At 35.8% G+C, this 14,959-nt stretch overlaps 1 protein-coding gene and 2 non-coding genes across 4 annotated transcripts in view; 2 read left to right on the top strand and 1 right to left on the bottom strand.

Moving 5' to 3' along the window:
* Window positions 1-4,014: 4,014 nt before the first annotated feature.
* Window positions 4,015-4,086, bottom strand: trnaa-cgc (transfer RNA alanine (anticodon CGC)). The gene has a single exon. It is a non-coding gene; the product is annotated as a tRNA-Ala (tRNA).
* A 2,002-nt stretch (window positions 4,087-6,088) lies between these two features.
* On the top strand, window positions 6,089-6,170 carry trnas-uga (transfer RNA serine (anticodon UGA)). The gene has a single exon. It is a non-coding gene; the product is annotated as a tRNA-Ser (tRNA).
* A 1,281-nt stretch (window positions 6,171-7,451) lies between these two features.
* The window catches only part of rap1gap2b (RAP1 GTPase activating protein 2b), a 39,268-nt gene continuing 31,760 nt past the window's right edge, over window positions 7,452-14,959 (top strand). Inside the window, exons 1-2 of one of the 2 annotated variants that reach the window (XM_089124008.1) lie at window positions 7,452-7,716; window positions 12,945-12,980. In XM_089124008.1, the coding sequence (XP_088980134.1) occupies window positions 7,673-7,716; window positions 12,945-12,980 (80 nt within the window). In that variant the 5' untranslated portion in view covers window positions 7,452-7,672. The remainder of the gene's footprint in view (window positions 7,717-12,944; window positions 12,981-14,959) is intronic. The other variant, XM_089124009.1, reaches the window with a different exon arrangement.

Raw genomic sequence — 14,959 nt, 5'->3', positions numbered from 1 at the left:
TTAAAAACACACCAAATTGCAATGCAAACAAGGACTAAACTGTTTGATTTTAATGGACAATGGAAAGAAATTTAACAATTTAAAATTATAGATTAAATAACAGCAATAATAATATGGTTGTGGAGAAAATGAAAAAAAAACAAGAACATTTTTAAAAGTAAATAATTATGTACAGTGTTTAATAGTAACAATACTTAATATTTAGTGTTTTTTCAAATCTGAGCAAGATAAAATAATGCTAGTCAATAAATGAACTTACAATGCAATGCAATAAAATACAATACTTTTGTAATTTTAATGAACATCCATATATATATATATATATATATATATATATATATATATATACAGTGGTGTGAATAAGTGTTTGCATGGTTTTACTTCAGTTAGCCTAATAGCTGGTTTGATTTGCATTGAAAGATGATCTTATGGAAAGTACTACCCCATGCCAATCTCTAGGTGTGGTGGAAGGTGTGTGATGATGTGGGGATATTTTAATCCCAAAGGCCAAGGGAACTTTATCAGGATGCATATTATCCTGGATCCATGAAATAACTGGCTTTTAAAAATAAAAATCTGCCTGACTCTATGGGAATTTAACAAAGGGGTGCCCTGACTTATGCACCCTGTATTTTAAGGAAAAACATTTATTTATTTATGATACATTATTCATTCACAAAGAAAATTTGTGTCCTTAAAGGTTGGAGTTTTCCACATTTTCTAATTAAGGCATTAAGATCAATATCCAAAAGATTATTTTTATTCCTCTTTTTAGGCAACTTTAGCATGGGGGCAAACACTTATTCACACCACTGTATATATATATTAAAAGTGCATTAATATGTATAATATTGTATATGCGTGAATAACACATTTAATACACGTGTGTAATGCACGTCTTTACTTTTGTGTTTAAGTAGCTGGGAACAGGGGTTTCAGTGAGTGCAGACAGCATTGGTGCAGGTGTAGAGGCTGATTGTGCTGCGTGAGATGGTGCAAAGCCTTCACCCTGTGATGAAGGCCTACACACAGGAGCCGATGTTGTTGGAGGAGTTGCAAGGAAAAGCACAGGGAGGAAATTAAAAACTGAATGTACATATGTATTTGATTGTCTTGACTACATTAAATTACTAATCATTATTTATTCTTTTATTCTATTTATTCTGTTATTTGTTCTAGTAATGCACATTCTGATAATGTTCAAATGCTTGTAAGTAAATAGTCAATTTTTTCCACAACAAATAACAGTTTAGCATGCATACAATTCATGAAGTGCACCCACCTTCACCACTGGTATATTCAAACCTTAACAGTAGTTAGAACAAAAGAACATGGAGGATAAAATTGAATAAGCCTCCAAAATGGATGTGTAAAGTAACCTGTTGTAAATAAGACTGTGGATCCTGTGGCTGCAGATGAGCCTAAAAATTACGCATTATAATTTGAATGGTTTCTCTCCAGTATGTTCAATTTTTATTCCAATTTTATAAGAATTTGACATGGGTATATATAACACACATGACAAGATACTTGATTTACTTACTCAGCTGTGTGAGATATTTTGTTGGAGAAAAACTTTCCAGTTCTTCTTCCTCCTCCATTACTATAAAATAAATAAATAAAATAATATATAAAAATATATATGCAGAAATGTATGCATGTATATATAAAAAGTTAACAAGTTTAACTAATTAAAAATGTTAAATTGTACTATTAAATTGCACACATATATCTATTTGTTCATAATTTAAATGTAATATGTGTGTGTCATATTAATTACAATATAGGAGGACCAAACCTGCAGAAATTAAACATTAATAAGTAAAAAAAAAGATACATTTGATAATAGGAAAATAAATAAAGGAATAAATGACTTGATAAAATAAATATAATTTATTCTTAATCAAAATCATTTTTGTATTTTTTTCCCTTCCCTTTCTGCTTTTATTTATGTGTTAATTAATATTTATATTTGGTAAGCAAGACCAACCAACCTAATTATCATGCACATCAATAAATGAAATACTGTAAAAATAGATATAAAACTAAAGAAAGAAAATTTAAATAAATAAAGGTTAAAACAAATATATCTGGAAATAAAAACAAATTGGAATAAATTAATATAATATATTAATAATATATAAATATACAGTATATATTATATAAAATAAATATATAATTAAATGAATGCATAAATAAATATAAGAATAAACTGAACAAAGAAATAAAATAATAAATAAATACAATTAAAACGAATACAAATACATTAAAATATAAAAGCAAAAAATGATATATTTGGGGGAAATTATACAAAAATATATTTGATTAAAATCTTATCATAATTATTTTATCAAGTCGTTTATTCCTTTATGTATTTTCCTATTATCACATTTAATTTTATTTATTTATTTATTTATTCATTCATTCATTTATTTATTTATTCATTCATTAATTTTTAACTGCAGGTTTGGTCCTCCATACTACTGCACATTACATCTTTCTGCAATGTTAACTTATATATTAAACATAGTTAGAGATTATGATGAAACATTCACCTTTACAAACAAAGATACTCTTATAAAATAGCTGTTTCTTATCGTCACAATCCATTCAACAAGATAACAATACGATTACATGACAATATACATGCAATTTAAATGATAAAATATTTGAATAATAAAGTATATGCACTCACCTGAGTTAAAGTCTGTCTGCAGGTAGTTTAGACACTAACAAAACGAAACAAGTTTGCTGACAAGTCGGTAAACAAATATCTCTCCGGTAATAAAACGGGTAGACAGATGACGCTTCGCTTTTTAAATTCCCCGCCACGGAAAAGCGAAACAGCGCCGGGAAGTCTACGTGTGGCCAAAAGTAGATTGCATCCGTAGTGTTAAGCACTACCATAGAGAATGAATGGGAAAAGTTAAGGGAAGTTAAGCTTAACCATTTTCGGCTCCCGCGCGGAAGGTCCTGGGTTCGAGCCCCAGTGGAACCATTGTTTTTAATTGACGATAAGCGCTATTATATGAAATGGTCCACGTATATGTATTTTTATGAACTCATGTTTATTTGCTGCTGTAAAAGGTTAGCAGCAATCTGCCTTTGCTAGAGTGACTAGGGTGCTTTCACATCTGTATTTCGGTTCATTTTGGTCTGGACCAAGGGTGAAATTTTGTAGCATTTTTCAGGGGGTTTGGTTCGTTTTCACACCTTGCTCTGGTCCGAATCAGTTGATGAGTTGATGAAACGAACCAACATATAGTAAAGTGACAACATCCACATTACTCCTTTGCCAAATATGTCTTGAACATATTTCCATAACTGCACTTCGATTGGTCAGAATTAACGTGCGTGAAAATCCCAACAGAACCCCTGGAAGTAAACAAAGAGGTTCAGAACCAGCACGAGCTTTATACTTTCGGAAATCCCCTCATAAACGACATAAACAACAAAGTATAGACGCGATATACATAAAGAGGTTCGCTGCAGTGCGGACAACTTCAGTGTTTATGAGGAGTGTTTTAGTGAGAATGCAGAACGCGGGAAGTCAGTCATGGCTTAAAGGGAGTTGTTTTACTACGGCAGCTGGTTTAGTCCAAAATGGGCAGTTATTTGGCAGTTGGGTCTGTTCTAGGTCGGATCACGTTCTCACCACAAACGAACCGATCCAGAGTTCGTTTGAAAGCGTACCGAGACCACCTCTTCGAGGTTGTTTGGTCCGCTTTTGGTGCACACCGAAGTGCGATTGCTGCCTTCACACCAGCCAAAACGAACCACACCAAGGGGGAAAACGAACGCTAGTGCGATTCAACCGAACTCAAGGCAGGTATGAAAGCTCCCGTTACGTGAAAGCACAGTTGGTTGAAAATATTGTAAAAAAAAATCAGGTAGTGTTTAAAATAGCATATACTTTCTTTGTGTGTATAAAAAAAAGATTTATCTCAATACTACCTAAATATGGTGCTAAAAATATAAATGTATTGTTTTATTGAAATTGAATTGGCAAAAAAGTGGAGATGCCGGGGATTGAACCCGGGACCTCATACATGCGAAGCATGCGCTCTACCACTGAGCTACATCCCCACGTGACGTAATTGTTCATGTAGCAGTAGTAATTTGCCCGACATGCACAAAATGCCGTCACCCAAGAGTAAAATTTGTGTCATCATTCACTGCCCCTCTTGTTATTTTCAAATCTGTTGAACACAAAAGAAGATATTTTTAAGATGTGTTGGTAAGACACTAACGGTGTTCTGACGATTTTTGCTGCCTTGTCGAAAAATGCTACCGTAGCGCGAATTGATCAGAATGACGATTAAAGTCGTGTGAAATACAATTCTAACTAAGTTATGAGTAGCTACTGTATACTGTAGACTACTGTTTTTATTTTTAAAACGGTGTGAAAAGTAAAAATTATCATAAAATATTCATCTTTGATTTGTCAAAGTACACCTTTCCTCATAACTGAAACGTTCAGTTATTCTTTTTCAGCTGGCTGACCGTACAAATATTTATATGGTAGTAAGCTTTTTTTAAAGGGAAATTATCCACAAGTTTCCTACGCCCCATGAGGCCTTGCGTCAAAAGTGGGCGCGACTTCCGGTTGGAAGTAAACAAAGCGCGATTTGACATGCTTGACACTCGTTCATTCAACAGTTGACAGTCATTCAAGTAATAGCGATCCAAACTAGCTAACGATGTGGGAACACAACCTCAACGAAATTAAAAAGGGTGAAATAACAGTACCTTTACCCTCCGCAGTCGTTGATTGGGAGTATTATAATAACATTATTAATTATCAATACTCATCAAGGCATGGTGACAGACAGTTGTGTGAGCTGACAAACAATTAAAATAAAAAATACACACTTAGTCATTGTGCTTTGGAGTTTATTCAACATTATAAATGAATGTGCTACTTGAATACATTAACTGGCACATTTGGTATTCTGTCAACACAGGCTTTGATCCTGAGTTTAGGTGTAACATCAGTAGAGAACAGCCAATCACATGCTGATAGAGTTTATAGAATATTAAGAATTTCAACAAATGTACACAGGAAGATTCGTAGTCTTTTGGGAGGTGATGGAAACTACAGTCGTTGGCAGGATCAGAGACGGGCTCTGGCAGGATCACTCTGATATCGTTTTCAGCTTGTTCAAAACAATCACGTTTAAGCCACTGAACTAGTTTAGTCCGGTTATACATACAACCGGGAACAGCACATGTTGTCCCTGAGCTCCGTAACAACATCTCTCATAAAGATTTGCGTCTTTAAATAGTAAAATAATTCTCCGAAAAACAGCTAGCCTCTTCGCTAACTAACACACAAAATACCATTGGAATGATACTTCCGCCGCGTCACCGGAAGTTTCACCCACTTGAGCGCCCCTCGGAAACTTGTGGATACATTATAACAGGAAAATGTACCTTTTGTAGAAAAAAAAACTGTGAGTCTGCACATGCGCATAACCGTAGGAGCAAATCTCGATGGTTTTTTTCTACTATGGAAGTTAATGGGTGCCGTCAACTGTCTTGATACTGGTATTCTTTAAAATGTTTTCGTTTGTTCAACAGAAGAAAGAAGCACATACAGGTTTGGATACTATTGACTTGATAGCGAGTGAGTAATGACAGAACTTTAGGGGATTCTAGGTCAATTTTAGGGGATTCCCTTTATGGCATTATTGCAAAATTTATTTTATGCAGCACTTAAAAAGAGCAACAAAACGGAACTTTTACCGGGAAACATTTCTAGCACATGATTGGTCTTAGATACTAGTCTTGACATTAGACTAAAGCAACAAGAGTAGCCTATTACCATAGAGAGCCTAAAAACAAAGTGCAAAATGCTTTTTCATCTTTTTCATGCATATGGTGGTGCCATCTAGCGGCATTTTTGGTCGCAATTATTTTGTAAAGTCCTTTTTGTGTTGGAAGCGGAAGCCATAGTGATGCTAACTTCCGGGTTTATTAAACGTGCATCTTGTTCAACATTAAGATATGTTTGCTATTATTTATTTTATAAAGTGAGACTGCACTACCATCCAAGGTTCTATATAGTACGATTGTGCGTCAAAGGCGGGCTGCGATGGCCGAGTGGTTAAGGCGTTGGACTTGAAATCCAATGGGGTCTCCCCGCGCAGGTTCGAACCCTGCTCGCAGCGGAAATTGCCTTTTTTGTTTTGTGCCGAAGTGATGACGTCACTTTGTAGGACAACTCCGTAAGCTAGCGGCGCATGGGATCCCTCGATCGAAAAAATCACAAAAAATAAGATCTCTGTTTAACAAAGTGTTGTGACCCTTACACGTTTTGTCTATCAAGATAATCTTTACAAGTTAATCCATTTTGAAGCCTATATAAAGTTTTTTTTTAACAACACAAGCAGATAAAGTAAAAAAAAAACAAACAAGCAGGTTAACTGTGTGTTCTATGTCATAGATCAAAACTTGAAAATATTAGAGGCTTTGTTCACCGCGGACCTTATTTCAGGCGATTTAGCAAAAACCCATTCAAAAATCCCAAGACTTTAGAGCGAGGGAACCGGGAGTGCTAAAATGCTAACTCACTTCCGCGTTTTGGCCTACAGAGTGACGTCGTAACTTCGGCACTCTTGCACCTGCACATTTATTAAACCCTTTTGTGCATTTTAATTTAAAAGACATAATTAATCCACGTCAAAACACACTTTATAATGGCCATATTCTTGAACAATTCTGTGAAAAATAATTTCCAGAATGGCATTGGGGTTTGTTTGTTTTCAGGGATCATAATGGTTTCATTACTTACAACCACATAAACTAAATACCTGACGTCTTAAATGATATCCTCCGAATTTCGAAAGCCTCAACTTTTCAGTGGCTGGCCGATTTAAGTGAACTGCAATATGTGTAAGATCCGTTGATCTTAATTAATCTTCCCAGGAGGGGGCGTATTTGTCCAAAAATAGACGCTGCTTTCTTAATGCTTATAACATTATTTAATCTACTTATTACATCACTGCCAGTCTTTTTATGTTAATCTTGTATTGTGAGAACAAATGCAGAGTAGATTTATAAAAAAAAATCATAATCCATTTTTCTTAATACACCCTTCATTATTCACAATCTTGATGCAATCTACAATCCTAATATTAATTTAGAACAAGATATAATTGAGTTTGCTTGGTTGCAGCAGGCATAAAAAATGTACAGACAGCTAACAGATTAAAAAGCAAGAAATTGTACTATAGTTCCACTATTTTTAAAATCACTTTCACTTACAAGGCCTTATCAGGCAGCCGACCCGTATCTCATATTTTATATTCCAGCAGACATAAGGCCCAGAGGGTCTCTAGAGAATGAGATTTTTTTTTTTAATATTGCTTTCAGCCACTCCTCCCTCCCTCCTCTCTTCAACTCTTAATGTGTGGAGTTGTGTGCTGAAGTGAGAGGGAGTGACACAGCAGGTGCGAGATGAGAACCCCAAACTGTCACACAAAGGGTGAGAAAGAGGGTGGAGAATGAAATCATTTCAAAGAGAGAGAGAGAGAGAGAGATGCACACGAGAGAGTGAGGAAACAGAAAGAGTGATTGTGAGATACTGAAACACAAGCACAGAGGGACGATACAAGAGAGAGAGTGTGCGGAGGGTGTAGACGAACTGGAGTCAGGCGAATAAAGAGGGACCATGCTGAGGAGGAAGAGGAGCGTATCCTTCGGTGGATTTGGATGGTACGTTGCTCTGGTGGAACAGGAGTGTGGAAATGTCTGCCAGATGCCCTGTGTGTGATGTGCTCACTGGTGTTTATTTATGGTAGTCAGCATGCTTGCATTGGCTGTTTTTAATCTGCATTCATTTGCACTCTCACATGATGGATTTATAAATTGAATGTGCTGTAATTTACAGTCACAATATTGATTTGCAATAGTTCTATGTGACATAACAAATCTAAGTAGATATTAGGAGTGTCGTAATAGTTGATAGTAATAGTATGCAAGTGTATCGGAGGGCATTGCCCATTGTTCAAATTCTTGTTCATGGGTTGTTTTTTTCTTCACTCGCACTTTTGACTTTTCAAAAGTTGCACTAGAGACACACATTAGTCCAAAATCTCATCTCTGTTCCATGTAAACTTGTTTTTTTTATCCATACAATGAAAGTCAATGGGGTCCAAAACTTGAACATGCATATTTCATTGTATGGACAAAAATAAAAATGAATCGACCAGCTGTTCTATCTATATGTAGCTCTGATTTAGATGCTGAATATTTTCCATAATGCTAAATCATTTATAAGCAGTCATGTATTAGAGTGGATTGTTTCTCGCCGTTGTCCTGATTGAAAGCATTTCACATTTCCTTTCTCATTTCCCTCTTGAAACCTTGATCTCACACATGTTGGGTAAGTGTGGGGTTGAATAGTTTGAGTGTGAGTTTGTGATTTTGGAGGTGGATGTTACGATACAGGGGAACGGTGAATATGAAGGAAATGGTTATGAGGGGTCAGAGCAGGCGGATGCTTTATTTATGATGCTACAGCTTCAGCTCACCACTTTACAGCTTTCAGCACTCTTGTTTCCTCTATATGACTACCTGAAGTTTCCATTCAGGGCTATTTTTAAAGGCCTTTTTTGACCGTTTTTGTGGTTTGATATGTTCACTCCTGTGTGAAAAAATACAAAATGATTTAGGATTGGGTCTATATTTTTATATTTTAGTTAGGTTAGTTAGGTTGTTAGGTTTTGGCTTAGCCTTAGGCTGAGGACTGGGTTAGTTTAGCCTTAGCGTTAGGCCAAGGGTTAGGATTAGGCTTAGAGTTGAGCCGAGGAGGCTTTATGTTAGGCTGAAGGTTAGCTTCATTAAGCATAGAGTTAGTTTCATCGTAAAATTTCAATATATGCGCACACACACACACTCGCACACATATTCAAGGAATGAGTTACTTTGCTTCAGACTGTTAAAGGGAAGCCAAATGTTAAAATTAAGTGTTATTTAATGTGTTTTGCTGAATATTAATATAGAGGGGGATCTGTATGTGTTTAATGGTCTATTTTTATTTATTTATTTATTTTCTTGAATGTCTGAGTTTTTTGGGTCACCATTGTGCTGAAGAGTTTAGCCTGTGGTTCGGTTGATGATTGGCCAAAGTTAGATGAGACTATATTTACTATATTTTAAAAGTAATGACTGTGCACTCCTCAGCACAGTGATAGTCTCTTGGCTAAATACTTTAGTATGTCCAGGTGTGCTTGTGCTATTGACAACTAGCTTGAAAATAAAATATTTATTCTTAATATTGTAGAAAATTAGAAATGTATTACATTATATATTTGTGATAATGTTGCATGCTTACATATATCTGCAATATATTGCACAGGCAGTACCATATCTGACCACATATACATCAATATATTATGAAGTGTATTACTGAATAAAAAAATGTATACAACATGCACTGACTTCTCTTAGTATATGTCAGTCTCAAGATGGACAACAGTATTTTTTTTTTTATTTTATTTTTTTTGAAGGCAAGTTTTAAAATCCTAATTGATTTAAGGCCTAATCCTGGCTTATTCTAAACCCTGTCTGTGAAACCAGGCCTTTGTCTTAATGTTAAACGAAGTTTGTTTAGCTTTAGCGTTAACCTCAAGGTCTACTTTTTATTATATACACTTTTATAGATTAAGGTTTAGTGTTAGCTTGATGGATAGGTTTTGGCTTAGCATTAGGCTGAGGATTTATTTGGGTTTATTTAGCTTAATGTTGAACTGAGAGTTATGTTAGGCAGAAGTTTAGGCTCATTTAGCTTTAGCATTTAGCCTTAGCATTACAGTTAGGCTTTTCCTTAGAATTAGATTTGGGCTGTGCATTAGGTTAAAGGTTAGATTTTGTCTTAGTGTTTGCTGCAAATAATTTTTTGTTTTAGCATTAGACTAAGAATTAGGGTTTGCTTAGCGTTAGGGTTATGTCTAGTCTTAGTATTAGGCTTAATGTAAGGTTTAGGCTTCGGTTTAGATTTCTTGCTGTATTACCTGTTGTATTATTTGTAAAAACAAATATGAGTGAGTTAATTTTTATTTCAAATCATGTGATCAATTTAATTTAATCTCAACTCTTAATGTTTCATATGCTGTGCTAATTGACTAGTGTTGCAAACAAATGAGAACTTAATATGTGTCAGCTTTTTGCTGTGGGAAATTTTGTCTCATGTGCGCGCACACACACATGTCCACACCCTTCCTCTCTCACAATTACCCACATCCCCACCACACCCAGACACCATATCGCCACACGTTTAATAGTGACACCTCAACAGTAACCTCTCACAAACAGATGGTCACACGCACACACGCGCGCTTAAATTATAAGAGATGCTGGCTCCCTACTGAGTAAACCGTGTACGAGATACACTTACACCACATTTAATCTAATTTTTAAGCATTTGAGCTCTGAATGTTCCCTCACTGTAGTGGACAGTGAGATGATGGATTTTCTGCTCTGCTTCACAGCACCAGTAAGACACCATGCTCATGCAGCTGTGTGTTTTCCATCTGTTACACACTTCGACTCATTGACATTCATTTATTATAACCTATCTGAGTCTGACGCTCCAAGGCGTGCTCTTCATCGGCTGGAAATGTTGTCGCTTTTTTTCTTCATAGCGTTGACATTTGAACCACATAATGAGGGTCTGTTGGCTACCATAATCTCAATTTGCTTGTATTTGGACACTTTGGACATTTAAGTTCTCCCTAAAAATGTATGAATGTCTTTGCAAAATGTCATATCAAGTGGCAAACAAATTGTTTCACTGAATCATCTCACTGAATGGGATGTTTCTTTCCCTGTCCTTGTGTGTTTTTGGGAATCAGTTTGATATAATAAAGAAAATAAGACGCAATAACTGCAGTTACTTACAGTAATGGGAGTTGACAGCAGCGCCCTCACAGACTGGTGCACACAACCGATCACATGGTTAGAAATGTCAAAGATAGCCTCTATTGAAGGAATACCCCAATAAAATAGTCATTTCAACTCTCTTTATTAACTAATTGTGAAATCAAGGTTTCAAAATTAATTAGTTTTGGTAAATGGGGGTTAGCATTTAAAAGCATTTAATAGGTGTTTGCATAATGGTGTTTGTTTATTATTTAGATCCCCATTAACCACTCCATTGAGCAGCAGCTATTCTTCCTGGGGTCTTAACCATTTTTAATTAAATATTAACATCAAAGCTGTACAACAATGAAGACAAATACAGAAGTGCACACAACATCATTTAAAGGGGTAGTTCACTTTTGAAAAAAAACGTTTGCTGATAATTATACTCACCCCCATGCCATTCAAGATGTCCATGTCATTCTTTCTTCAGTCGAAAAGAAATTAAGGTTTTGGATTAAAACATTCCAGCATTTTTCTCCATATAATGGACTTCAATTGGAACCAAACGGATCAAGGTCCAAAAGACGGTTTCAGTGCAAACTGTTCAAAGGGCTTTAAACGATTCCAGGCGATGAATAAGAGTCTTATCAAGCGAAACGATCGCTCATTTAATAAATAAATAACAAAGTTTATGTTTTATAAGCTCAAATGGGTGCCTTGCTCTGTTCTGTGACGCACGTTTGTGACTCTCCTGTTCAAACTTGTTCATCAAAATTAACGAATCTTTTTTTCCGATTCAATTCGTTTCGTTCGTTGAATGAACCCTAAGGACTCGGAAAAAGATTCGTACATTTTGATGAACGAGTTCGAACAGGAGAGTCACAAAAGTGCATTAGTTTCTTTATATGGAGAAAAATCCTGGAATGTTTTCATCAAAAACCTTAATTTCTTTTCGACTGAAGAAAGAATGACATGGATATCTTGGATGACATGGGGGTGAGTACATTATCAGCAAAAGTTTTTTTCAAAAGTGAACTACATTTGACACACACACAACACATACACACTAGATATGATTTTATATTGATATAAAATAGGAAAATCACATCTCAATTACAATAGCTTCAGTCATTATTGATTACATAATTACATTTACTCTAGCCTGGCTAACGCCAGACCACGTATCATTGAGAATGAAACATGGTCTGGAAACCACATGTAAATTTTCTCGTATTTGAGGCGTGGTTTACGAATGCCTAGGGCCGTATTATTGGCTGCTACGAATGTCTATCAAATGTGCCTGTGCTCCCTCCCTGTTCTGTGATTGGTTCCCTATTTCAGGGGAAAATTTGGTTCATAGCAGCGAGAATAAAATCTTATGGGTTTGGAACAACATGAGGGTGAGTAATTAATGACATAATTTTAAACCATAATTTGAAATCAATTCTCACTCTAAAAAATGCTGGGTTGATTTAACCCAAATTTGGGTAAAATATGGACAAACCCAGCCATTGGGTTACATTTTTAAATTACATTTTTTAACCCAATGGCTGGGTATGTCCATATTTTACACAAAATTGGGTTAAAACAACCCAGCATTTTTTAGAGTGTGATATACTGTATATTAGATAATGGATGTCTTTGCAAATCAGAAAATGCTTCAAAGATGAAAAGTCCAATAAAACACTATAACTTCACCCTAATGATACAAGGAAAAGGTGTGTGTGACACACAAATGTGTGAATTATCAAAAACAAGCTGGATAAAAATAAACGGCCACACCCTTCCACACAGTCTGAGTCCACCCTGTTATGTTTTGATGTGGTATTGTGCCTGTCAGTGCTGGTGGGTGACCTTTCCTGCATGTCAACATTAATTGGGCATTAAGCTCACCTAGCTGTGTCAAGAAATAAAAACACACAGGGATGAAATGAGACATTACAAAAATGTCATTTTGACCCCCTTTTGTTTCTTTCATCCAGCCAGGTCAGCTGACGGGTTGAGCTGAGCAAATTACAGCCATCTACGTTTGTTCCTTGATACTAAATTGCTTTCTTGTCTTTTCTCTTCAAATGCAGGGTTGACAAGTCTACCATTAGTGCCCTTCGAGCTCGGTGAGTAACTATCTGCACCACAGACCCCCTCTGTTTCTTCTCCATCTCCCACAAAACCTGACAGCACTGTGTCGGTTTCATGAAAAGAGGTAAACGAGAGACCTGAAATAATTGCAGGCAGCGCTGCCTGCGCGTATAGGTTTACGTGACTAAACGCTTAGTTCCTGTGCGAAAAGAAGCATCTGTTTGTGGCTTTTTAAAAAGTATGTGGCAGACATAAACTATGCTTCTTTTGGCCACTTTTAGGATTCAGATCAACCTTCTTTGTTTCACAAATTGGCCCAGTTATTTACTGGAATGTCTCTCCTTACATTTGTTTTCCCAATATCTCAACAAAACTGTATAGGTTAAACACATAATCATGTGAACCACCTGTCATGGATTTTTGTAACTCTTTTAGTTTATTCGTAGCTAAAAACTCTTAGTTCTTTCAAAAATATATGTGCTGCTCATTAATGTATATTTACTACGTTCAAGTAATAAATTATTCTCGTGAGTGTATAATATGCCATTGAAAATACATACGGGTAAGGGGTTCTAATGTCGGTCGCCATCTTGAAAGTACATTAGCCAAAGAGGGACATAACCGTTAATTCAAGCTTCGCCTTTCGCGTTTACGTTTGAGTTAACACTCATGGACGAGGTCGAACTGGAAGCCATGTTAATGTTGGACTACATTGGCCACCGTAGGAGTTAAAAACGTAATTGAGAGGCACAGAAACTAATATTCACTGGATGGTCATATACCTTTTCACCGCTAGATGGGGGTAAAAATCACACAGTGTAGCTTTAAAGTACTTGTTATTGGTTCTTTTCGAGTTAAAGATGATCAAAAGTAATGACTTGTGGTTCAGTGAGTAAATCAGATGATAATTATTAACCAACTCTGTTTGGTTGATTCATTAAAAACATCTGATTCAAATCGGGCTATGGGGAAAAAACACACGATCAAGTAAACTTTTCAAATAAATAAAATATTTAAATTAAAAAATCTTAAACTATTAGTTTTATTGAACAACGCAGTTGATTTCTAAAAGTTTTAAGATTGTGGTTAACTGAAATTGTAGTACAATTTCATATTTTAAGATGCATCACATTCATAGTCATGGGTAGTTTTTACACCCTCTACTTTTAACGCTTTCATATTGTTGCGATTCATTTTAACCTGTGTTTCCCTTCAACACAGATTTAATTCAATTTAACATCAACTTTTCATCCTGAAATTCATGACATCCTCCTTAGGCAGTGTAAAATACTGTCTCTCATACACACTTGTGTTTTGTCATGTAGGGTCAATTTGCCCCCGTAACAGTAGGATCTTCATTAGTAACAGCATGGAAGGGTTAATCTGTCCTGTCTTACCATATTTACAAATTTGTCCTCCACCTGCTTACCATCCATCCGCTCATTCACAGGGTTTGGCATATTATTTATGGATGCATCCCATGCATGTGCAACTCGCATTATAATCCTCACAAACATATGCATACAAGCAAACAGAGCTCTAAGATCCTGAAAGGCCCTGATGAAGTGGTTTCGCTAAGTGCTTCGCTCTGTTTGAGAGTATCACTACATAACACTGAATAGGGTCGTGACTGCAGATCACAACAAACATGGAAATGAACCGGTTCTGACTAATATCGGCCTTCACAGGGCCAATTCATGGTTTGCTTTGAGGTGAATTGATGAAAGGCGAGGGTCATTAATATTTCCATTGTATTTTTAAGTGTTTGAAGGATGTTGTGGACCACGGATCTATTTTTAGATATCCCATTGGCAAGGAGAAAACTAGGGTCCTTTAATGTCTGTAGACCATCTGGTATTATATAATTTATCTGAATAAGCAAACCCTAAAGGACTATTTTTTTTTAAACGTAATGAAGAATGACACAAATTACTGCATGTTCATTATTGTAATAATTTTATGATTTTCTACCACAGTCTATGTTGCAAAGGCCAGAATCTAGGTAAAAAGTTAT

Source organism: Pimephales promelas, chromosome 19 (genome assembly GCF_988280905.1).
Source record: "Pimephales promelas chromosome 19, fPimPro1.hap1.1, whole genome shotgun sequence".
NCBI classification, from domain to species: domain Eukaryota; kingdom Metazoa; phylum Chordata; class Actinopteri; order Cypriniformes; family Leuciscidae; genus Pimephales; species Pimephales promelas.
Note: the sequence above shows the minus strand (reverse complement) of the source record. Positions and strands in the feature narration are given on the sequence as shown.